Source organism: Budorcas taxicolor, chromosome 20, assembly GCF_023091745.1.
Source record: "Budorcas taxicolor isolate Tak-1 chromosome 20, Takin1.1, whole genome shotgun sequence".
Classification (NCBI taxonomy): Eukaryota; Metazoa; Chordata; class Mammalia; order Artiodactyla; family Bovidae; genus Budorcas; species Budorcas taxicolor.
Genome location: NC_068929.1, coordinates 10,411,241 through 10,433,460, shown reverse-complemented (window position 1 = coordinate 10,433,460; position 22,220 = coordinate 10,411,241). Strand labels below are relative to the sequence as shown.

The 22,220-nt window shown below is 37.5% G+C and overlaps 1 protein-coding gene across 3 annotated transcripts in view; it reads right to left on the bottom strand.

The window, feature by feature from the left end:
* The window catches only part of GFM2 (GTP dependent ribosome recycling factor mitochondrial 2), a 50,731-nt gene that overhangs the window by 14,220 nt on the left and 14,291 nt on the right, over nucleotides 1-22,220 (bottom strand). For 2 of the 3 annotated variants that reach the window (XM_052659344.1, XM_052659346.1), the window contains exons 8-17: nucleotides 17,570-17,658; nucleotides 15,828-15,888; nucleotides 15,382-15,561; nucleotides 11,060-11,140; nucleotides 9,617-9,765; nucleotides 7,915-8,055; nucleotides 7,726-7,825; nucleotides 6,794-6,983; nucleotides 5,249-5,325; nucleotides 1,093-1,231 (exon numbers count right to left, since the gene is read on the bottom strand). In XM_052659344.1, the coding sequence (XP_052515304.1) occupies nucleotides 1,093-1,231; nucleotides 5,249-5,325; nucleotides 6,794-6,983; nucleotides 7,726-7,825; nucleotides 7,915-8,055; nucleotides 9,617-9,765; nucleotides 11,060-11,140; nucleotides 15,382-15,561; nucleotides 15,828-15,888; nucleotides 17,570-17,658 (1,207 nt within the window). The remainder of the gene's footprint in view (nucleotides 1-1,092; nucleotides 1,232-5,248; nucleotides 5,326-6,793; nucleotides 6,984-7,725; nucleotides 7,826-7,914; nucleotides 8,056-9,616; nucleotides 9,766-11,059; nucleotides 11,141-15,381; nucleotides 15,562-15,827; nucleotides 15,889-17,569; nucleotides 17,659-22,220) is intronic. The other variant, XM_052659345.1, reaches the window with a different exon arrangement.

Here is a 22,220-nt window from a genome sequence, read left to right as displayed (position 1 = left end):
ACTCGATAGACGTGAGTCTGAGTGAACTCCGGGAGGTGGTGATGGACAGGGAGGCCTGGCGTGCTGCGATTCATGGGATAGCCAAGAGTCGGACACGACTGAGCGACTGAACTGAAGTGCTTAAAAGTTCCTAGTTATGCTAAACATCTCTTTTCTATATTTTTTCACAAACCTGTCCAAGTTTTCTTATTGTGGGGATGGGAATAACTGTCATGTTCTTTTACTTAAGGGAACAAACTGCAAAGATCATATGTAGAAAAAGCATGAATTCTTACATTTTGGCACAGAAATATAAAAACTTCAGTTTCCCAAGAATACCATCAGCACAAGATCACCATGTTTATTAAATAGAGAAAATTATTTTCCACTCTATGTTTTTTCTTTTTAAAATTTTAAAATTATCTGAAATTTTGCTGAGATATAATTGACATACAGCACTGTAGGAGTTTCAGGTGTATAACACAAGGATTTAACTTACATAGATCATGAAACAATTACCACAATTAGTTTGGTGAACATCTACCATCTCATATAGATACAACATTAAAGAAATAGAAAAAGACTTTTTCCTTTGTGATGAGGACTCTTAGGATATATTCTCTTAACTTTGACTTATAATGTACAGCACTATTAATTATCTTTATCATGGTGTACATCACATCCCTAGTACTTATTTATCTTATAACTGGAAGTCGGTACCATTTGACTCCCTTCTAATTCTACCTTCCCCACTCCGCATTTCTATTATTTTATGGAGTAAAAACTGGCACGCCAACTTCAAATTCTTATACTCATTCTGGTATTGAAGACCAGGATGAGCTGTCTACTTCAATGGTTAATCCCACTGTGTACCTGCTTTACGAGTGGCTCAGCCAGTATATGTAATAAATGAGTGGCAATGAAATAGGGCCATGCCTAAAGCAAACAAATTCTAAAAAAAACAAGAAAACACACATAAAACCTGTCCTCACTGATGGAAGACACTAGTGAATATAAACCCTGCTTTATGAAACTAAACTAAGAGATGCAGCAAACAGATCCTGGAGAGAAAGAGAGCAACAAGGACCAGGAAATTCTAAATGTTGTATTTACCTGTGGCACGAACTGAATTTAGGATGGCCTCCCGGTATGCCACCTGGAGGGGCCCGAGATAGGTTTCTAGTCCATACTCCCTCTTGATTCGGTCATGAATAATTTCAATATGTAACTCCCCCATGCCACAAAGGACAGTCTGGGTAAAAGAGGAAGAGAACAAAACAAAGGTCAAGGAAAAATTGTTTATCACAAAACACTAAATAAAGGTATGATATCAATATATTTTATTTCCCATTACTTACAAACAAAATTTCTCCTGTAAACTTTTTTTGGCTCCTACATCAAAACACTGTTTTTAACTTCTCTGACTGTAATAATAAATCAATTGAAAGTGAATCACAAGGGTGGCCCAGGGCTAAGATTCCGCATTCCCAACGGAGGGGGCCTGGGTTTGATCCCTGGCCGGGTAACTAGTCAGTGCTCATGCCACGATGAAGATCCCATGTGCCACCGCTAACAGCCAGTGCAGCCAGTCTCTTACTCTGTGATAGCTGGGTTATTGGCTGGCTAAGTGGCATTCTAACCAGAACCATGCTTCCCAACCACAAAGCTAAGTTCTAGTCAATGGAATGTAAGTATCAATGATGTTGTCAACTTCTAGGTTATATCTTTAAGGATAAATAAAATCATTCTCTTAATGAAGATGTAGATAACTATCTTGAAACATGAATGAGGGCAACATCTTGTGAATGAGGGAAATAACCCCTCTCCCAAACCCTAGCAATCACATGGCTATTTCCCAACCATCCTAGACACCTTAACCTTACAGTTTTGTGGGCAGTCAAAACTACTAGAGTAATATGACCCAGCAATCCCACTGCTGGGCATACACACCAAGGAAACCAGAATTCAAAGAGACACATGTACCCCAATGTTCATCACAGCACTGTTTGTAATAGCCAGGACATGGAAGCAACCTAGATGTCCATCAGCACATGGATGGATAAGAAAGCTGTGGTACATATATACAATGGAGTGTTACTCAGCCATTAAAAAGAATACATTTGAATCAGTTCTAATGAGGTGGATAAAACTGGAGCCAATTATACAGAGTGAAGTAAGCCAGAAAGAAATACACCAATACAGTGTACTAATGCATATATATGGAATTTATAAAGATGGTAACGATAACCCTGTATGCGAGACAGCAAAAGAGATACGGATGTACAGAACAGTCTTTTGGACTCTGTGGGAGAGGGCAAGGATGGGATGGTTTGGAAGAATGGCACTGAAACATGTATATTATCATATATGAAATGGATCACCAGTCCAGGTTCAATGCATGATACAGGGTGCTCGGGGCTGGTGCACTGGGATGACCCAGAGGGATGGGATGGGGAGGGAGGTGGGAGGGGGGTTCAGAATGGGGAACACATGTACACCCATGGCAGATTCATGTCAATGTATGGCAAAACCAAAACCATATTGTAAAGTAATTAGCCTCCAAAATATATATAAATAAATAAAATTTTTTTAAAAAATAAATAAAAGTAGGCCATATTAAATTTAACAAAATTCAGATTATAACAATATGTGACTACTCATGGAATAAACAAAGAATGAGAAAAAAAACAAAACTACTAGAGTAGCTTGAACCTTTAAGTGACAGAGAAACTGACTTTTATCTTTTTTGAACCGATGTCATTTTGGGTCCTTGTTAGAACAGCCAAATTTGCATTAAAACATTAAAAAAAAAAAAACAACCAGAAAACAAAATAACACAAAAATAGTTATTCCTGAAGGTCTTTGTGTATGGGAGAGTACAGTGCAAGTAATTCTATTTGCCCCATTTTATTCATATACCATGTGTATAGTGAAACATTAACTTTAACCCCAAAAGAGATCTGGCCCTTGCCTTTAGCTACTGGAAAGTTATCTCTAGGCCAAAATGCTCCCTTATAGAAGTGTCTTTGCTTGCCTGGTGCCTTTGTCCACCAGACAGTCTAACAACATGACTTATGAAACAGGTTTTGGAATAGCCAGACCCATTCACAACCTAGAGAGTGAAGGTAGTAGCCCAAACCTACAAGAGGCACGAGAGATTAAATGTCAACCACACAGGCAGTATGTGACTATGTTCCAGCAAAATCTCTGGACATCGAAGGCTCAGGTGAGCTTCCCTGGCTGGCAGTGCTCCACAGAGTCAAGAGGATGAAGAAAGCTTTGCATTTAGAACTCTCCCAGACTTTGCCCTATGTGTCTCTTCCTTGGCTGTTTCTGATTTGTTTCTTTTCAGTGTAAAAAAACTGTAAGAAACAATAAAAGACTATTTGGTATATGACTGTGATACTTTAAGTTAAAAAAGTAAATTATTTGGAAAGAAGCAAGTTGTTGAATAATACAAATAGAACAACTTGCTATATATCTGTACATATATATTTAGAAATATGTATATATATATATTATGCTTTATAACATGGCATGGCAGAAAAATGGATGTTTGGAAAAGTGTGAAAGGCTATTCACTGATTATCTGTGTAGAACAGGATTGAAAGACTGAAAGGGAAACTTTAACTCTTTACTTTGTCCACTTGCACGTTATTTTTTTAAAAATATGTATTGGTGGTTTTTAAATAAAGTTCCTATTGCGATCGCTGTTGCAGCTTCAGAATCAATTAAACTAAGCTGCTTCATCATTTAGTTGGCATTTAGGAAACAAAACTGCTTCACACTTTTCAGATTAACTAAAATGAGCTTATCCTTTTTACAGGCAAATTTATAATCTTTTAAAGGAACTTTTTCTCGATATGTTATATAACGCTACTCTGCTTCCCTAAAAAGATGTAGAACAAACATGTGCTCTTCTACTATACCATAATACACAGTGCAGTCCTGTACCTACTTTAGACTCTATATTTCTATACCATAATACACAGTGCAGTCCTGTACCTACTTTAGACTCTATATTTCTATACCATAATACACAGTGCAGTCCTGTACCTACTTTAGACTCTATATTTCTATACCATAATACACAGTGCAGCCCTGTACCTACTTTAGACTCTATATTTCTATACCATAATACACAGTGCAGCCCTGTACCTACTTTAGACTCTATATTTCTATACCATAATACACAGTGCAGCCCTGTACCTACTTTAGACTCTATATTTCTATACCATAATACACAGTGCAGCCCTGTACCTACTTTAGACTCTATATTTCTATACCATAATACACAGTGCAGCCCTGTACCTACTTTAGACTCTATATTTCTATACCATAATACACAGTGCAGCCCTGTACCTACTTTAGACTCTATATTTCTATACCATAATACACAGTGCAGCCCTGTACCTACTTTAGACTCTATATTTCTATACCATAATACACAGTGCAGCCCTGTACCTACTTTAGACTCTATATTTCTATACCATAATACACAGTGCAGTCCTGTACCTACTTTAGACTCTATATTTCTATACCATAATACACAGTGCAGTCCTGTACCTACTTTAGACTCTATATTTCTATACCATAATACACAGTGCAGTCCTGTACCTACTTTAGACTCTATATTTCTATACCATAATACACAGTGCAGTCCTGTACCTACTTTAGACTCTATATTTCTATACCATAATACACAGTGCAGTCCTGTACCTACTTTAGACTCTATATTTCTATACCATAATACACAGTGCAGTCCTATACCTACTTTAGACTCTATATTTCTATACCATAATACACAGTGCAGTCCTGTACCTACTTTAGACTCTATATTTCTTCCCATACTGTTGGCCACAATCTGTCACTTCTCATCCATTTTATGTGTGTTATCGTCATTAAAAGTATCTTTGCATCCTCCCTTTAGTGAACTGTTTCTGTAAGTTTTAGCCTAAGAGGCTCAAAGTGTTGTCTTGGGGTTGAAAAATTTATTTCAAAATTTCACAAAAGGCTGTGTTCTGGAAGATAAAAATGTTGGAGAGTAGTTTTTATAAGTAAGGTATAATCATGGTGAGGAATTAAGGAGAATTTAGCTTGACAGTAAAAATAATAATCAGAAATTTATATTATCAGAGAGCCAAAGCAGAAGGCCTTTTCTTTCAGGTGCATGGAAAAATCAATGCTTTAGACAAATGCACTTAAAAACTCTCTTGCACACAAACATTATTATTGAAAGATTTGGGGAATTAAATAATAATATGCGTACTTGTCCAGAATCAGGATCTAGCTTCACTTTCAAACTGGGATCTTCACGCTGAAGGCATTTCAATGCATGATCCAAATCTAGAGGATAAACAGTAACTGTTACCTTTACATTTTATTTTTTAAGATAAGGTACTACAATGACAGTTATTTCACACAGCCAGAAATGTTTTATAGAGAATTTAAAAAAGTGACAAGACAGTGATGGGAGGTTACTTGAGATTTAGTGACCTGGAAAGACCTGTCCACGATGATTTAGATAAAGACATAAACCAAAAAGAATGATGTGCTAAGTAAAATCCCAGAGAAAAAGAATTCCAGATAGAGGAAATGGCTGTGCAAGGAATGGTTTCTACTGAAGAAACAAGAAGGCCAGTGTAATGGTAGATAAAAGAAAGAGCGGCATCAGATGAGGAGATATGTGACAGAGATCAATCACATCATGAAAGGTTTGAAGGCCATGGTGAAGTCTGGATTTGCACTGGGAAGCCATTGAAAGGTTTTACATGGGACAGTAACATCATCTGATTATACTCTGCAAAGGTTAAGAAGCTAACAAAAAAGCCTTCAGAAACAAATACGAAGAAGCTAAATTATATCATGAATAAAGAGATGCTAATGTGCCTACTCTACGATGAATGATCACACCAAAGAAGAAGAATACAGCTGACCCTTGAATAACATGGATTTGATGCAGGTCTTCTTATATGCGAAGTCAGATATGGAGGAACCAAGTACAGGAAGGGCCAACTATAATTTCAACATTCAGAAAACTAAGATCATGGCATCTGGTCCCATCACTTCATGGCAAACAGATGGGGAAACAATGCAAACAGTGAAAGACTTTACTTTCTTGGGCTCCAAAATCACTGCAGATGGTGAATGCAGCCATGAAATTAGAAGACGCTTGCTCCTTGGAAGAAAAGCTATGACCAACCTAGACAGCATATTAAAAAACACAGACATTACTTTGCCAACAAAGGTCTGTCTAGCCAAAGCTATGGTTTTTCCAGTAGTCATGTACGGATGTGAGAGTTGGACTATAGAGAAAGCTGAGCACCAAAGAACTGATGCTTTTGAACTGTGGTGTTGGAGAGGACACTTGAGAGTCCCATGTGCAGCAAGGAGATAAACCAGTCCATCCTAAAGGAAATCAGTCCTGAATATTCACTGGAAGGACTGATGCTGAAGCTGAAACTCCAATACTTTGGCCACCTGATGTGAAGAACTGACTCACTGGAAAAGACCATGATGCTGGGAAAGATGGAAAGCAGGAGGAGAAGGGGACAACAGAGGATGAGATGGTTGGATGGTATCACAATTTGATGGACATGAGTTTGGGCAAAACTCTGGGAGTTGGGTGATAAACAGGGAAGCCTGATGTGCTGCAGTCCATGGGTCACAAACAGTTGGACACAACTGAGCAACTGAATTGAAATGCTGAACTCAATGACATAAAATGACATAAAAAACCTTTTGAAGTAAAATGTAACTATTTTATCTAAATTTTCAGAGCACTAATTAATTGATGCACCAAGACTACTTGTACCTGGCTGCTTAGCCATTGATGGAGGTTCTATGGTACAGAAGAAAACAGGTTCTGGAATCTCCACGCCAGCCAATAAAAGCCTCTCTGTTTCATTGTTTTCTTTCTGCTTCTTTTCTCCCTCCCTTCTGGCTCGACGAGATGCAGCTAATGCGCTGGATTTGGATGAGACAATGGTGTCTCCAGTAGCAGTCTGCAAGCAAACAAGATGCATGAACACAACAGGCAAGCCCTCAGCTTTCACCAAAAACCATGAAAACCAAAGAAAAATTTAATGCAGCACTTTCTCCTCATCAAAACCTAAAAGAGACTAATTCACTAAGCTGCTTATAACTGTACATTCGTAAAGCTAACTTAACTTATAGACGAATTCTATCCAAAACACTGCTGTTGTAAATTCTAACAATAAAACACTCCTGGAGGAGGACAACAATAAAACACACACACAACAAAAAATACATTTAAAATTCATCTGGCAAATCAAATTTATCTTTTGATAAAGAGACAAACATTTTTGATAAAAGAGACAAAAATTCTTGCCCTTACAAGACTTCATTAGGAAAATATCTTTACTTTTTACATAATCAGTTATAAAGTTAAATTTTCTGAAGTTACCAAGAAAGCAAAAAACCTAATGAGAATAACGCTATCTAATATAAACTTAAACATAAGTATGCATCCATAAATAATGTATTTATTTTACTTGGATTTGAAATTTATATGAAGACAACCCATAGTGTTTATAGTGTTCCATAACTTATTTTTCTCTGTATTAAATGTTTGAGATTTGACTATGTTGATGAATGTACTACAATACTCATTACTCCACTACTGATAGCTTTTGGATTGTTTATGGGTTTTTGCTATGACAAACTACGTACTTTTAATTAAACATTTAAGCTGTTATTTCCTACAGAAACCATTTGGTCACTTACATGTTTAAGCCCAACAGTCAAAGCAATGTTACCAGCAGTCAGTAAAGGGATTTCTATATGTTGGTCAGCAAATGGCAAAAGCAGACGACTTATCCTCTCCCTGTAAAACCATGATTCATGTTAGTAAAAGTACGAAGAAATGAGTTTAGAAATAAGAAGTTTTAGAAAATAACCTAGGCTTCTACTTACGTGCAGTTTCCATTAATATTATGGATGGCTGTTTGGGGTTTTATCATGCCTGAGTATATGCGCATAAAAACCAGTGGGCCTCGCTGCTTGTCATGGAGGACTTTAAATGCCAGGGCACATAAGTCACCCTTATACCACTGCCTAAAAATTAAGGAGAAATTCCAGAAAAGCCTTTAAAATATAGCTCCTATGTATCTATATAGGTAAGATCAGAATCACTGCATAAACTTAACCTTCATGTCCTCCAAAGATTACTCTTATCTTCTAATTTAGCAACCCAGGACAATTAAATACTGTATTCTGTACTTCTCTTCCTCCACTGGACTAGATTACTTATTGGAGATCTTACCATTAATGCTTCAAAACTGGAAAAAAACAAAAAAAAAAATGGATTCTCTTCCAAATATTACTTCTATTAGCAAATAATTCTTGCTGAGACATCCCTCCTCAAAAAATACACCTAGGAATATCACACCACTTCTTAAAACCCCATAGAGGATAAACAAGAAGGCACTTTTTTTTTAATTTTAATTTTTACTTTATTTTACTTTACAATACTGTATTGGTTTTGCCATACATTGACAAATCTGCCAAGGGTGTACATGAATTCCCAATCCTGAACCCCCCTCCCAGCTCCCACCCCAAAAAGGTACTTTTCAATTACTGTTTTCACTCTCTCCTCCCACTTTTTCTTCAGCTGCATAGCCATATAAATCTACACTATAAACTTGAACTTGTTTAGAACACCAACACTTACAGAATGATGTCCTTAAATTAGTGTTCACTGAGAGGTTTCAGAAAGTCTGAATTAGTCTCAAATTGCCAAATTTTGTGCATAGGTACATTTTTCAGAGGAAAAAGCTCCATATTTTCATTAGTTTCAAAGGAGTCCATGACTCAGGAGATTAGACACTTCTATTATTGAGCTGCTCTAATCTTACTCCTGTTCTCTCCAAAATTTTATTTAACAAGTCCTTATATAGAGATTTGATCATATACTAGGAACTGCTCTATGTGCTTTATAAATATTAGCTCATTTATTCTAGTGTCAATCTTATGAGATAAATTCCACTTTCTGCATTTTACAGATGAGAGGTTAAGCAACGTGGAAGACCTGAGATTTAAATTCAAGTAGTACACAGTCCATGCTCATCATCACACTGCCATAATGGCTCTCCAATAGAGAGACATGAAAAGAGACTCAGATTCCAGTTAACAGGATTAAAGTCCACCTCTGTCTGCCATTATGCACAAAGCTCACTTAGATTTTAGAGGATTTATTACCAAGGACAAAGCTGTTAGGCACAAGAGGAGTAAAACAACAGACCTTTCCTTACAGTCACAAAATATTTTGAGCTTATGGAAAATCTTGAAATCCAAAATAAATATAAATATATCTATAGCATATTTATCAAACACCCCCAGGGTACTACTTCTTTTTTGTAGACTAAGATGGAAGGGTCAACACTTGTACTTTTACACAGCAAAGAAGTCACACATTCTTAGCACCATCTTAAAGATAGCACGTTACAAGAGATGATGACAAACATCCCTTTCAAGTAAAAATTACAATGACTCTCTATATTGTTTACAATAATATTCTTCATCAATGTTATTCAAAAATTGTGATTCAGCTACCATTTTTGAAAAATAAGACCTATCTGTCTACCTAAGATTTTAATCTATGTACTTTTATACTTACAGAAATTCATAGTTGCGTTCTTCCGGTGAAGGCAAGTACATAGTAATGGCGTCTAATAAGGGCTGGACCCCTTTGTTTTTCAGGGCACTTCCACAAAGCACAGGCACTGCTGTCTGAGCCAGTGTTACTCTGTGTATTGCAGTTTGTAGCTATAAAGCAGAGATATAAATGTTTCATGTATAGTATTTTGGTCTCCACCAAAATATCTGAGAATCAGATGTTTTCTCTAACTAACCATGTAAAATATCACTCCTCAGCACACTACCATCATTCTTTATGGCCTTATTGTTTATTTTTCATTGTAAATAGCATTAATCACTATCTGGTATATTAAATATATATTTATTAGTTTACTGTCTTGTCCCCCCATCCACTAGAATGTAAAATTTATATAAGCATTATAGCAAATCCCATAAAACAGCACTAAATCACCAAAAACTGGAAAAGTGTCTAAAATAAAGTAGTTGAATAAAAATATTTCTTGAAAAAGTGAGTTAATTACTTGTGATTTAACCTTGATAGTCTACTAGAAGAACTTGTTAGAAATATAAATTCCAGTTTCTTCAAATGAATTAAATCCACATTAAATAAAATCCAAGACAAAATGAGGTGTACCAAAGTTAGAAAACTTTTAAACGATCACAAAAATCAAAAAAAGCTTAGATGTGTTTGCAAGCTATTGATAAGAGGAATGGTGGGTCAACTTCATTTTATATTGTAAACTCTTTGAAAACAGAAATCATATTATGTGACTAAATGGTATAGTAAACATCACATCTAACCATGCAGATACTAAACAAGAAAAAAATCAAACTTATAGCATTTCATGCAAAAAACATTTTTACACCTCTAACTTCAAATGGCTCAAAATTAATCTACAGATCTTATGTTTTTCGTTAATTCTTTCCATGAAAAATAATCAAGCGAATTTGCTGGGCTCATCTTGAAGTCAACTTAAAACACATTACCATTTAAACACTGTTCATGGGAGAAGGTTCCTGGCAGAAAAAACCAAAAAGACCTTGAATAAATCTGTCATAATTCAAATACAATTCTCTGGTTTGATGTATTTCATAAGAAAGCCAGAAAAAAAAAAAAGAACCTGGGAAGATCTAGAATAAGTTTCCACTAACAATTAAAACAGATTCAGAAAAAATGTTCTGAGAAAAATGACCATTATAGTAGTCTCAAATATCAGGAAATTTAAAAAAAAAACACCAAATTTCTATCTGTGATTTCCCTACTACTACTCAGTGAAATGATCACAGTGAAAGGAAAAGGATGCAGAAAATGAACAATGTTCTCTAATTTTTAACAGTGTTATAATTTTTTAAGTCGGCATTTTTTAATGATATCCAAAGTTGAAAAAAAAATCTACAACAGTCATCAAACCACATCCAAATAGTAAAACTTGGTCAGAAGTAAATGATTAATAAAATTTACCTTTTCGGCTGGTAGCAAATCAAAATTCTCACTAAATTCTCCTAAAACCAAGTCAGCAAATTCATCATCCAAATCTGCAACCTGAAAGGAAATGCTTTAGTTCTATAACTTGCATTCATTATCACAACTATAGGTCTACACACCATAAACATCCATTACCCAAATATTTCAAGACAGTTACACAATCCAGCTTATCCAGGCTAAGGAACTCATCACATCTTCTAGAGATCTTCTTTCAAAGGAAAGAGACTGAAAACTGAAGATATGAGCTCATGAGTTTTCTAAACTCATGGGAAGCAGAGCCTTTTGATAAAGCACCTCAATTCAGTACTACCTACTCAGAGTACTCAAGAGAAATAAGAGAAAATTGACGATTGATAGCCAAAGATAATATATACAATGGACTGCCGTTTTAAAATAGATCTGGAGGGGACGTCCCTGGCAGTCCAGTGGTAAGAACTGTTATTACAATTCAGGGGGCGTGGGTTTGATCCCTGGAACATACCACATGCTATACCGTGTGACCAAAATAAATAAATCAATAAACAGATTTGGGGTCTTAGTTCATAAAAAAAGTTTCATTGGTAATCCTCTAATATTTTGAATGTTCATCATATCAGCTAAGTAAAATAATATATCTTGTTTATAATTCTTCACTGAGGGAATAAATTTAAGTCGAGAAGGTCATGGTATCATTTCAATAATAAAAACATAAATTAACCTCATTCATATTTGTTTTCTAATCATTTGCCTATGTGACAGGAGAATTCAGGTGATAATAAAATTAGCAGAAGAGTTTCAATGAGAAGCCTCCACACTGCAACAGTCTGGCCCCCTGCTCACCCAACTAGAGAAAGCCTGCGCGCGACAGTGAAGACTCAGTGCCAGCAAACACAAACTTAAAAAAAGAAAAGAAAGAAGTTATGTCACCTCTCCTTCTCTTCGTTACCCATGGAGATAATACTAGGACTTATCCCATGAGGTTACTGTGAAATTTAAATAACCAATTCAAACTATGCTTCCAGAACATATAGTAAGTATATAATATTCTTTTCATTGCTGTTCACCTTTGGAACACATGAAGTTGATTCTAGTTGCACTAATCTTATTCTCTAATCAAAAACTTTTTAACTGTGGTAAAATATAACAAACATAAAATTACCATCTTAACCATCTCTAAGTGAACAGTCTTAAGTATACTCCCACACTGTCATAAAACTAGTCTCCAGAACATTTTCATGTCACCAAACCAAAACTCTATATCCATGAAACAAACTCTTTATCATTCTCCCTTTCCCCCAGCTCCTGGTTAATTATCATTCTACTTCCTGTCTCTATAATGCTGAGGACTCTAGTTACTTCATATAAGTGATATTCTACAGTATCTTTTTGTGATTGGCTTATTTGAGGCTATTAGCATAAGGGCCTCAAAGTTCATCCATGTTGTAGCATATGTCAGAATTTCCTTATTAAGGCTGAATAATATTCCACTGTGCATATAGCACATTTTATACACTCATCTGCTGAAGAATACTTGGATTGCTCCCACTTTTTGGCTGTGTGAAAAATGTTGCTATGAAGAAGGATGTACAAATAGCTTGAGAGCTTGCTTTCAATTTGTTTGGACATATACTCAGAAGTGGAATTGCTAGATCATATGGTAATTCTATTTTCAATTTTCTGAGGAACCACAATACTGTTTTCCATAGTAGTTCTATCATTTTCATTCCCCAAACAGTGCACAAGGGTTATAATTTCTCCCCATTCTTGCCAACTCTTCCTTTTTTTTGATCATAGCTATCCTAGCTGCTGTGATATGCTATTATTCTCTAATTCTATACATATGTATGTATTCCTTGTGATGAATACTTTTTTGTGTGTGTGATGAATACTTTATTACTATCTACTGATAGTCATCTCAAATTTTCCTTATTTTCATTATATACTACCATGTTCTGGAACACAGAGCGATATACATGCAAGTGTAATTTGGCTCAATGATATTACAAAATCTTTCTTAGGTTTACTGATAGAGAGAGGGGTGTGTGTGTGTGTACTGATAGGCAGAGGGGTGTGTGTGTGTGTGTGTGTACTGATAGGTAGAGGGGGCTGTGTGTGTGTGTGTGAACTGATAGGTAGAGGGGGCTGTGTGTGTGTGTGTGAACTGATAGGTAGAGGGGTGTGTGTGTGTGTGTACTGGTAGGTAGAGGGGTGTGTGGGTGTGTGTGTACTGATATGTAGAGGGGTGCGTGTGTGTGTACTGATATGTAGAGGGGTGCATGTGTGTGTACTGATAGGTAGAAGGATGTGTGTGTGTGTGTACTGATAGGTAGAGGGGTGTGTGTGTGTGTACTGATAGGTAGAGGGGTGTGTGTGTGTGTGTACTGATAGGTAGAGGGGTGTGTGTGTGTGTACTGATATGTAGAGGGGTGCATGTGTGTGTACTGATAGGTAGAAGGATGTGTGTGTGTTTGTACTGATAGGTAGAGAGGTGTGTGTTTGTGTACTGATAGGTAGAGGGGTGTGTGTGTGTACTGATAGGTAGAGGGGTGTGTGTGTGTGTACTGATAGGCGGGGGGTGTGTGTGTGTGTACTGATAGGTAGGGGGGTGTGTGTGTGTGTACTGATAGGTAGAGAGGTGTCTGTGTACTGATAGGTAGAGGGGTGGGTGGGTGTGTGTGGGTGTGTGTGTGTACTGATAGGTAGAGGGGTGTGTGTGTGTGTGTACTGATAGGTAGAGGGGTGTGTGTGTGTGTGTACTGATAGGTAGAGGGGTGTGTGTGTGTGTACTGATAGGTGGGGGGGTGTGTTTGTGTACTGATAGGTAGAGGGGTGTGTGTGTGTATGTATGTGTGTGTGTGTACTGATAGGCAGAAGGTCGTGTGTGTGTGTGTGTGTGTGTGTGTGTGTGTGTACTGATAGGCAGAAGGGTGTGTGTGTGTGTACTGATCGGTAGAGGGGTGTGTGTGTGTGTGTGTGTGTGTGTACTGATAGGAAGAGGGGTGTGTGTGTGTAGAGGGGTATGTGTGTACTGATAGGTTGAGGGTTATGTGTGTGTGTACTGATAGGTAGAGGTGTATGTGCGCGTATGCACGGGCGTGCACTTAGTCGTGTCTGACTCTTTGCAACTCCATGAACTGTGGAGGCTCCTCTGTCCATGGGCATTCTCCAGGCAAGGTTCGAACCCAGGTCTCCTGCATTGCAGGCGGATTCTTTACCGTCTGAGCCACCAGGGAAACCCTGATAGCTCTTTGGTACAAGTCAAAACACCTCAGAGGGGAACCAGTTATGTACCTAATTATTGATTCTGCTTGTATTCTTTTTATGCCCCCTCCACCTCAAATTACAGAGTATAGCAAAACAGGTACGAGCTCTAGCTCTAACTCAGACAGTCTGGGTTCAGATTCCCGTTCTGCTGCTCATTAGCTATATGACAACTTATTAAAGCACTCTAATCCTCTGTTTCCCCACCTATAAAATGGGAATACTATATAGGACATCTGCCAATGTAAAAGAGATGATACTCTTTGACCTAGCAATTCCACTCTTATATTTAGCAAATTCTTGCAATGTGTACAAAGAGATACATACCAAGATGTTCACAGAAACACTGTTCACCACAACAAAAAAAGAGGAAACAACCTCAAGTCCATTCACAGGAGAACAGACAATAAACTGTACGATGATATTATACTGGAACACTATAGAAGACTGAAAACGAATGAAGTATAATCACACGTCACACATGAATGAATCTCCAACATGTTGAGAAACGTATTAAAATACAAACAGTATCATTTCATTTAAGTGAGAGTCGCTCAGTTGTGTCTGATTCTTTGCAACCCCATGGATTATTCAGTCCATGGGCTTCTCCAGGCTAGAATACTGGCATGGGTAGTCTTTCCCTTCTCTAGGGGATCTTCCCAACCCAGGGATCAAACCCAGGTCTCCTGCATTGCAGGCAGATTCTTTGCCAGCTGAGCTACCAGGGAAGCCCCATTGAAGTAAAATTCAAAACCATGGAAAATGAGGTATGTATCTGTAGTAAACTATAAAGTAAAGCAAATGAGAGATAAATACTGCAGTCAAGGTGGTGGTGGGGGGTAGAGATTAGTGGAAGGGCGAGAGATCAGGAAGTGGCACACAGAGACTCAAGAGTATTGCTAATACTCTACTTCTTAAGCTGGGTGGTGACTACACTGGTGTTCACAGTATTATACTTTATATATTCTATTTGTAAATTTAGATGAAATGTCACAGTAAACATTTTTTTTAAGTTTCTAAATATGTAAGCAATTTTAAGCGCAAAGTATTTACTTTACTTGTTCAATTAAGGCACTCCTTGCTTCCGTTGTTTCTTTCAGCAATTTAGGATCACTCATTTCCAAGAGGGGTTTTCTCTCAAAGTCTTTTCCATCATCTGAATTGGGATTCCAAAGAAGTTTTTCTTTACTTACTACATCCACCACTCCTTTGAAAGCTTTGCCTTCACCAACTGGTAACTGTAAGTGAGAGTGAGACAAACATTTTAGTAAATGATCATTAGAACTCAATTAAAACTATACTGGTGATAAAACTTCCCCCACTCACTCCCAAATGTCTCTTATCATCATTATCATAATCTAAATCTATTTTTACTTATATCCTAACTTCTTCCAAAAGGATCTGAGGTAGCTTCAAAAATGTATATAATAATACCACAATAAACTGATAAGGAAACTAAGAAGGATCTGTTCATATTAATTAAACCAAATATTAATCAACCAACCTGTAAAAGCAAAGGTTTTGCCTTCAACTTCTCTCTGATGCTTTCAACTGCATAGTTAAAACTGTAAAATAATTAAAAATGTTAAGATTCTTAAAATAGGATTTAAGAATGTTCTCTAAAAGTATAACCCTAAATTGCTGCTAATGTTCACCATTTAACATTTTTCCACAGGACATCTTGTCTTTTAATGTTAATTTCAGATTAACAGTCCCTAGAGAAGGGAATGGAAACCCACTCTAGTACTCTTGCCTGGAGAATTCCATGGTCAGAGGAGCCTGGCAGGTTATAATCCATGGGATCACAAAGAGTCAGACACGCCTGAGTGATTAACACTTTCACTTTTCAGATAAAAGTGACTGAGAATCTATCATAATTCTGCCACAAGTGTATTTAGGGTATTTTATTACTGTGAGCTTCATTTAACTAAAGTTTGAGGTTAAGATTAAATGAATTGATCAAAGTCACACAGAATAAATTGGAGTTAAGATTCAAATGCAAGATTTATGATTACAAGTCAAAGATTCTTTCTCTTAACAAATATCAATACATTTGTTATCACACATGACTACCCACTTTCTTCCTAGAGCCAGCCTTATTTTTCTATACTTTTATCTCAGGCATTCTTCATATCATATGCTATACTGTTCATTTCTGTGCTAACACTAGGGCTGGCTACCTACAAAACACATGCCATCTTTGGCACGAGGGCTGATTCATACACACATGCAGACCATTCTGGTCCCAATGTCTTTAAGCAGCAACCTAGTATCCAGCCATCTCCCTCCCATCATTACGGGTGCTGCCAGTCAGTACTTCTATCGATCTCAAGGAACTCCAAACAGAAAATGGTCAGAACTTTAGTCTAGCACATTTTGAAGGCTGCTGTGCTTCTACTGATCAAGACAAAAGTCCTTTAAACCAGCAGCCTTAAAATTACTATACAGAGTGACAGAAACACAAAGCATACCTGTGTGGTATTAGAAGAGACACGGTTTATGGTTTCTAACTGTCACTCCCATACCACAGATCAGGACTGCCCCCTTTCACATTTCCCCAGAATCATCAGAATTCTTAATTCTCACCCTTTCTCATTTTCTCCAAATCCTTCATACATTCTTGACTGTCTGAGTTCTGTTCTCAGAATAACGTATCCATTTAGGATCACCACTCTAAGTCTGCGGAATTACCACTACATCTCAGCCTTAACGTGTTTGCCCTATATGCAGGTCTCAAAACACCTATGGTCTCCTTCCTAGTTTCTTTTCATTGAGAGCATTTTACCCAGTAGCTAAAGAAAATCAGGGGACAAGGAAGAACATCACTCACTGAGGCAACTACAGGAAACAATTCTCTACCCTCTACCGTTAGCAATGACAGGAACACCATTCAGCAATACAAGGACTCAGCCATACAGCTCTAAATAGAGCCAGTGGAATCAGTGAGACATCACTCTGTCAGGAGCCTAAAAAATAGGATAAAGCCTCTCTACCTCAGAATCAGAGCACTTCATCATCAGCTTTCTATTAATCCCACATTGTTCCTTTATCTGTTAGCTGCTTTGAATTTTTTTTAAATGGGACTGAATTGGGATATCATGGAATAGGTACCATGGATTGAATTGGGATACCATGGAATACATTATACTTTATAGGGAATAGCTGTTTCTAAATTTAAGTTATAGTGCATTAAAAGCTCAAATAATTTTCTTACTTTGATAAGCCAAAGAAACACATTTTAAATACCTTGCTCCAATTTTGTCCATCTTGTTTAAAAAACAGATTCGAGGTACCTGGTGCTTATCAGCTTGCCTCCATACTGCAAGAGTTTGTGCCTAAAGCAAAGATAAGGAAAAAAACACATATTTGACAAAAACAACCGTTACTAAACATGAAATAAGCAGACCTCAGCCTGCACTGTAACGGAACTGGGCCCTGTTCTAGCATAGCTAGTACTACTGCACATATATCTCTGCTGCTGCTGCTACTGCTAAGTCACTTCAGTCGTGTCTGACTCTCTGCAACCCCACAGACGGCAGCCCTCTGGACCCGTGCTAATGCTGTCAGGTTAAAACAGCTGAAAAATTGATTAAGTATGCCTGAAGACTATGCTTCCAGCTAAGAATACTCTGGGTGAACCAGGATGCAAGACAAAGAAAATGAACCACTGAGAAGTACTGGGAGTCACAGAGAGAGGACTTAACCAAGAATCACAAGACCTTCTTTGTTTGGCTTCACCTTACTTAGTAACAATCACACTTGGTAACATCATATAATACTGAACTCATCAGTTTTCTGATCTGTGCAATATGGACTTTTGCCTTAATTAATTCAGACAGTTGTAATGTGAAAAGAAAAAATAGGAATGTACTATAAAATGCTACTATGACAAAAATCAAGTATTTTTACTGTGAATGTTTGAATACTCATATAAACTGAAGAAAATTTAAGGAGGGGAAAGGATGCCAACACCTGTATTTCTAAGTCACAATTCTCATATGCTTTTTTATTTGGCTTCTTTTAATTCTACTTTCTGTACGTGTTAAATATAAACAGTTCGCCTAGTAGAGCCTAGACTTTTAAAAACCTAATGTGCTGACACTGTTAAAATAGATACCAGTTTGTCATTTATTAGGTAAAACTTAAAATACAATAAAATACAGCTAGCTGCCCCCTGAACAACACAGGGATTAGGGTGCAAACCTCTGCAAAGTCAAAAGTCCACTTTTAACTTTACAGTTGGCCTTCCTTATCTGCAGTTTTGCATCTGCAGATTCAACCAACCCTGGCTTATGGAGTCTGAAGCCCCTATTTAGTGAAAAAAATCCACTTGTAAGCAGACCCATGAAGTTCAAACTCATGCTGTTTGAGGGTCAACTGTATACAGATTTTAAGAGTCCAGTTCAATGAATTTTGATAAGTGTATATATTTGTATAACTACTATCCCAGTGAAGAGATAGAACACATAGAACATTAGAGATTTTTATGTCCCAAGTTTCATTCTGCCTATTGTTGAACCTCATATAAATAGCATGGCATTTTCACCCAATATAACGTTTTCAACATTCATTGCCATTGTTGCATATACTAGTTAATTTTTACTGCTAAATTCCTCTGTATAAAGCCTAGCATGCTACAACAGTCCACGGGGTCACAAAGAGTTGGACATGACTGGGTGACTGAACAACAACAAGGACAAGTGTATACTTAATTTTACAAGAAACTGCCAAATAGTCTTCCACTGTGGGTATAGTATTTCACAGTCCCACCAATAACATGTAAGAGTTCCAATTACTACACATCCTCAACCAAGATTTCTCATCATTCTTTTTAATTTTAGCTATTCTTGTGGGTATGAAATGGTCTCTTTGTAATTTTAATTTGCATTTCCCGAAGAACTGATGCTTTTGAACTGTGGTGTTGGAGAAGACTCTTGAGAGTCCCTTGGACTGCAAGGAGATCCAACCAGTCCATTCTGAAGATCAGCCCTGGGATTTCTTTGGAAGGAATGATGCTAAAGCTGAAACTCCAGTACTTTGGCCACCTCATGCCAAGAATTGACTCATTGGAAAAAACTCTGATGCTGGGAGGGATTGGGGGCAGGAGGAGAAGGGGATGACAGAGGATGAGATGGCTGGATGGCATCACTGACTCGATGGATGTGAGTCTGAGTGAACTCCGGGAGTTGGTGACGGACAGGGATGCCTGGCGTGCTGTGATTCATGGGGTCGCAAAGAGTCGGACACGACTGAGTGAGTGAACTGAACTGAATGAATCAATTTTGTTTTTTGTTTCCTGTGTCTTTTTCTAAGAAATTGTTACCTAGTGGCCCCACTGATTTTTATGTGAGTTGTAGGGGGGATATACATTATAAATTTCCCAAGAAACAAAACATATTAAGAAATAAAACTCCCATCACTCCACCAGCCAGCTAAAAGCTCATCTACTGTTTTAGCAAATAACAGCCTCCTGTATCACAAATTCAGAAACTTCCTACTAAGCATATTTCAATCTTGTAAATAATGTAATCCGTCTGAATGATTAAGTGTCGAATGCCTGTAAAGAATTATAATGATAGGAAGGATGCAACCATTAGGAAATGAAGTGACTCAAAGACACACAAATAACAGTGTATAATCAACCTCAGACCTCAGTGTCAGGCTTTATATCAAGCAAATATCACTGTCTGTCAGGGGTCCTCAGGTAGACAGACAATAACTATTTTATTTCCCCTCCAACTTTTCTTTGAAACACTTCAAATCTATAAAAAAGGGGAAAGAACAGTACAATAAATACCCATGTACTCTTCATTCACCTAGATTTACCAAATATTAACATTCTGTTACACTTGCCTTTTTTCTCCCTATACATAAACACGTGCCTCTGCACACATTATGTGTGTGGTGGCTCTGAAAATGTGCCACTTGAAACTACTATGCAGAGCACGATTAACTGATGGTCCCAACTGTTAGCCTTCGAGATCAACACCATGTTCTCTCAAGGGCCCCCTTCTTGGGGGCTGTTCCCAGTTAATGACTGAGTTCAGCAGAGTAATAATGTAGGTCTATTCCCACAAGACATGGGTTCCTCTAACAGGTAACTTTGTCTTGAAGACTCCCCAGAGTATAGTCAAACTCTCTTGTAACTGTGCTGTAGCCTGAGACTCTTCCTTCCGAATCCCCCTTCCTACCCTTCTCCTTCACAGGTGTCAGCCTGTCCTGTGGTCTGAACACCCTCTGCTACTTCTCTTTCTCCCTTTTTATTCCCCCCAATAAATCTCTTCTACATCTAATCCCATCTTGGCACCCAAACTAAAACCACGTATGTATCTGTGGGTGGATGGGAGCTGAGCCATGAGATCACGTTGCAGGTACCATGACATTTCAACCCTGAATACTTCAGCATGCATTTCCTAAGGATAAGGACATTCTCCTGCATGATCAGTTACAAAGACCACATTCAGGGAAATTAAAGTTAACATTTAAAAAAAAATTTCTGGCTGCACCTTGTGGCATGGGGGATCTTAGTTTTCACCAGGGATAGAACCCATACTCCCTGCATTGGAATGGCAGAGTCTCAACACTGGACCGCCAGGGAAGCCCCCTGACACAATGCTTTAATATACATACTTTATATTCAAATTTCTGATTTTCCCAAAGATATCCTTTGTAACCTTTTTGATCCAGGATTCCACTGAGGAAGATATGTTACATTCAGTCTTGTCTCTTCAGAATTTTGTAATCTAGAACAGTTTCCCAGCTCCCCCCAACCCCAATCATTCATTTTCCTTATGTTTTTTCCTTATATTTTTCTCTCAATTTCTGAAAAGCTTTGGCCCGCTATTTTGGAGAACGTCTTTCAATTTAGATTTGTTAGATTTAGTCTGTTTTCTCACACTATGAGCCAAACATTTTTGCCAGAAAATAATAAAACAATACCCTTCTTAGTGCCTCACATCAGAAGGCCCATGGTGTCAATTTGTCCCATTTTGGGGTATGCTGATTTTGATCCCTTAATTAAGATACCACTTTTAACAATCTTAAGATAAGAACAATATGGTTCTATATTCAAGGTAAAGCCAATCTTGAGATTACAAAACAAACAGAATACCAGCTAAAGAGAACATAACAGACCCTAAGAGCAATAATTTAAGGATTATTGCTATCATTTTCAGGTTTTATTCAAGGAGATTTATATTAAGTTTTAGGATAAAATCCTTCATATGTTGCTCATATTTCTGCATGTTTTATCAGGAGAGGCACTGACTACCTTTGTTCTGGACTATCTTTTCAAAGATGTTTGTATAGTGAACAGTTCAGAGATGGCAGCTAGTGTCTCCTTCCAGAGCAAAAGGTCGGTAGGCTTACAACCCCGGAAGATAATGTATCCCTTCAGAGCAGAGAGCAGGCATGTCTACTGCCCCTTATAACGCCTGCATTCTCTAAGCACAGGGTTCCACGGCACATGCAGCTGCCACCTGACCTCTCCTTAGTCACCCTAAGGGAATTGGGGCTTGAGGAATCAGCACAAGGAAATGTTGCTACTCTGGATATCGCTATTTTGGTGACTAATATAGTCCTTCATCCTTGACTCAGGAATCTTGTGTCTTCTGCCAGAATCCATAAAGCTATGGCAGACTAACTTGTCAGCTTGAAAGTAAGAATCCAGCTCTTCTCAAAACCAACTTTCATTATTTCCTAGAGAAAAGTAAATTTTACTTTCCTTTTACTCTGAAGTACATGAGATCATATACAGATCACATCTCAATATTAAATTCCAAATTATTCCAAATTCTTTTCATCATAATTGGACTTTATGAGCTTATCAAATAAAGGGTTACAAGACCACCGATTTGAGCTTATGAAATAAAGGGCTATAATAATATCAATTTCAGCT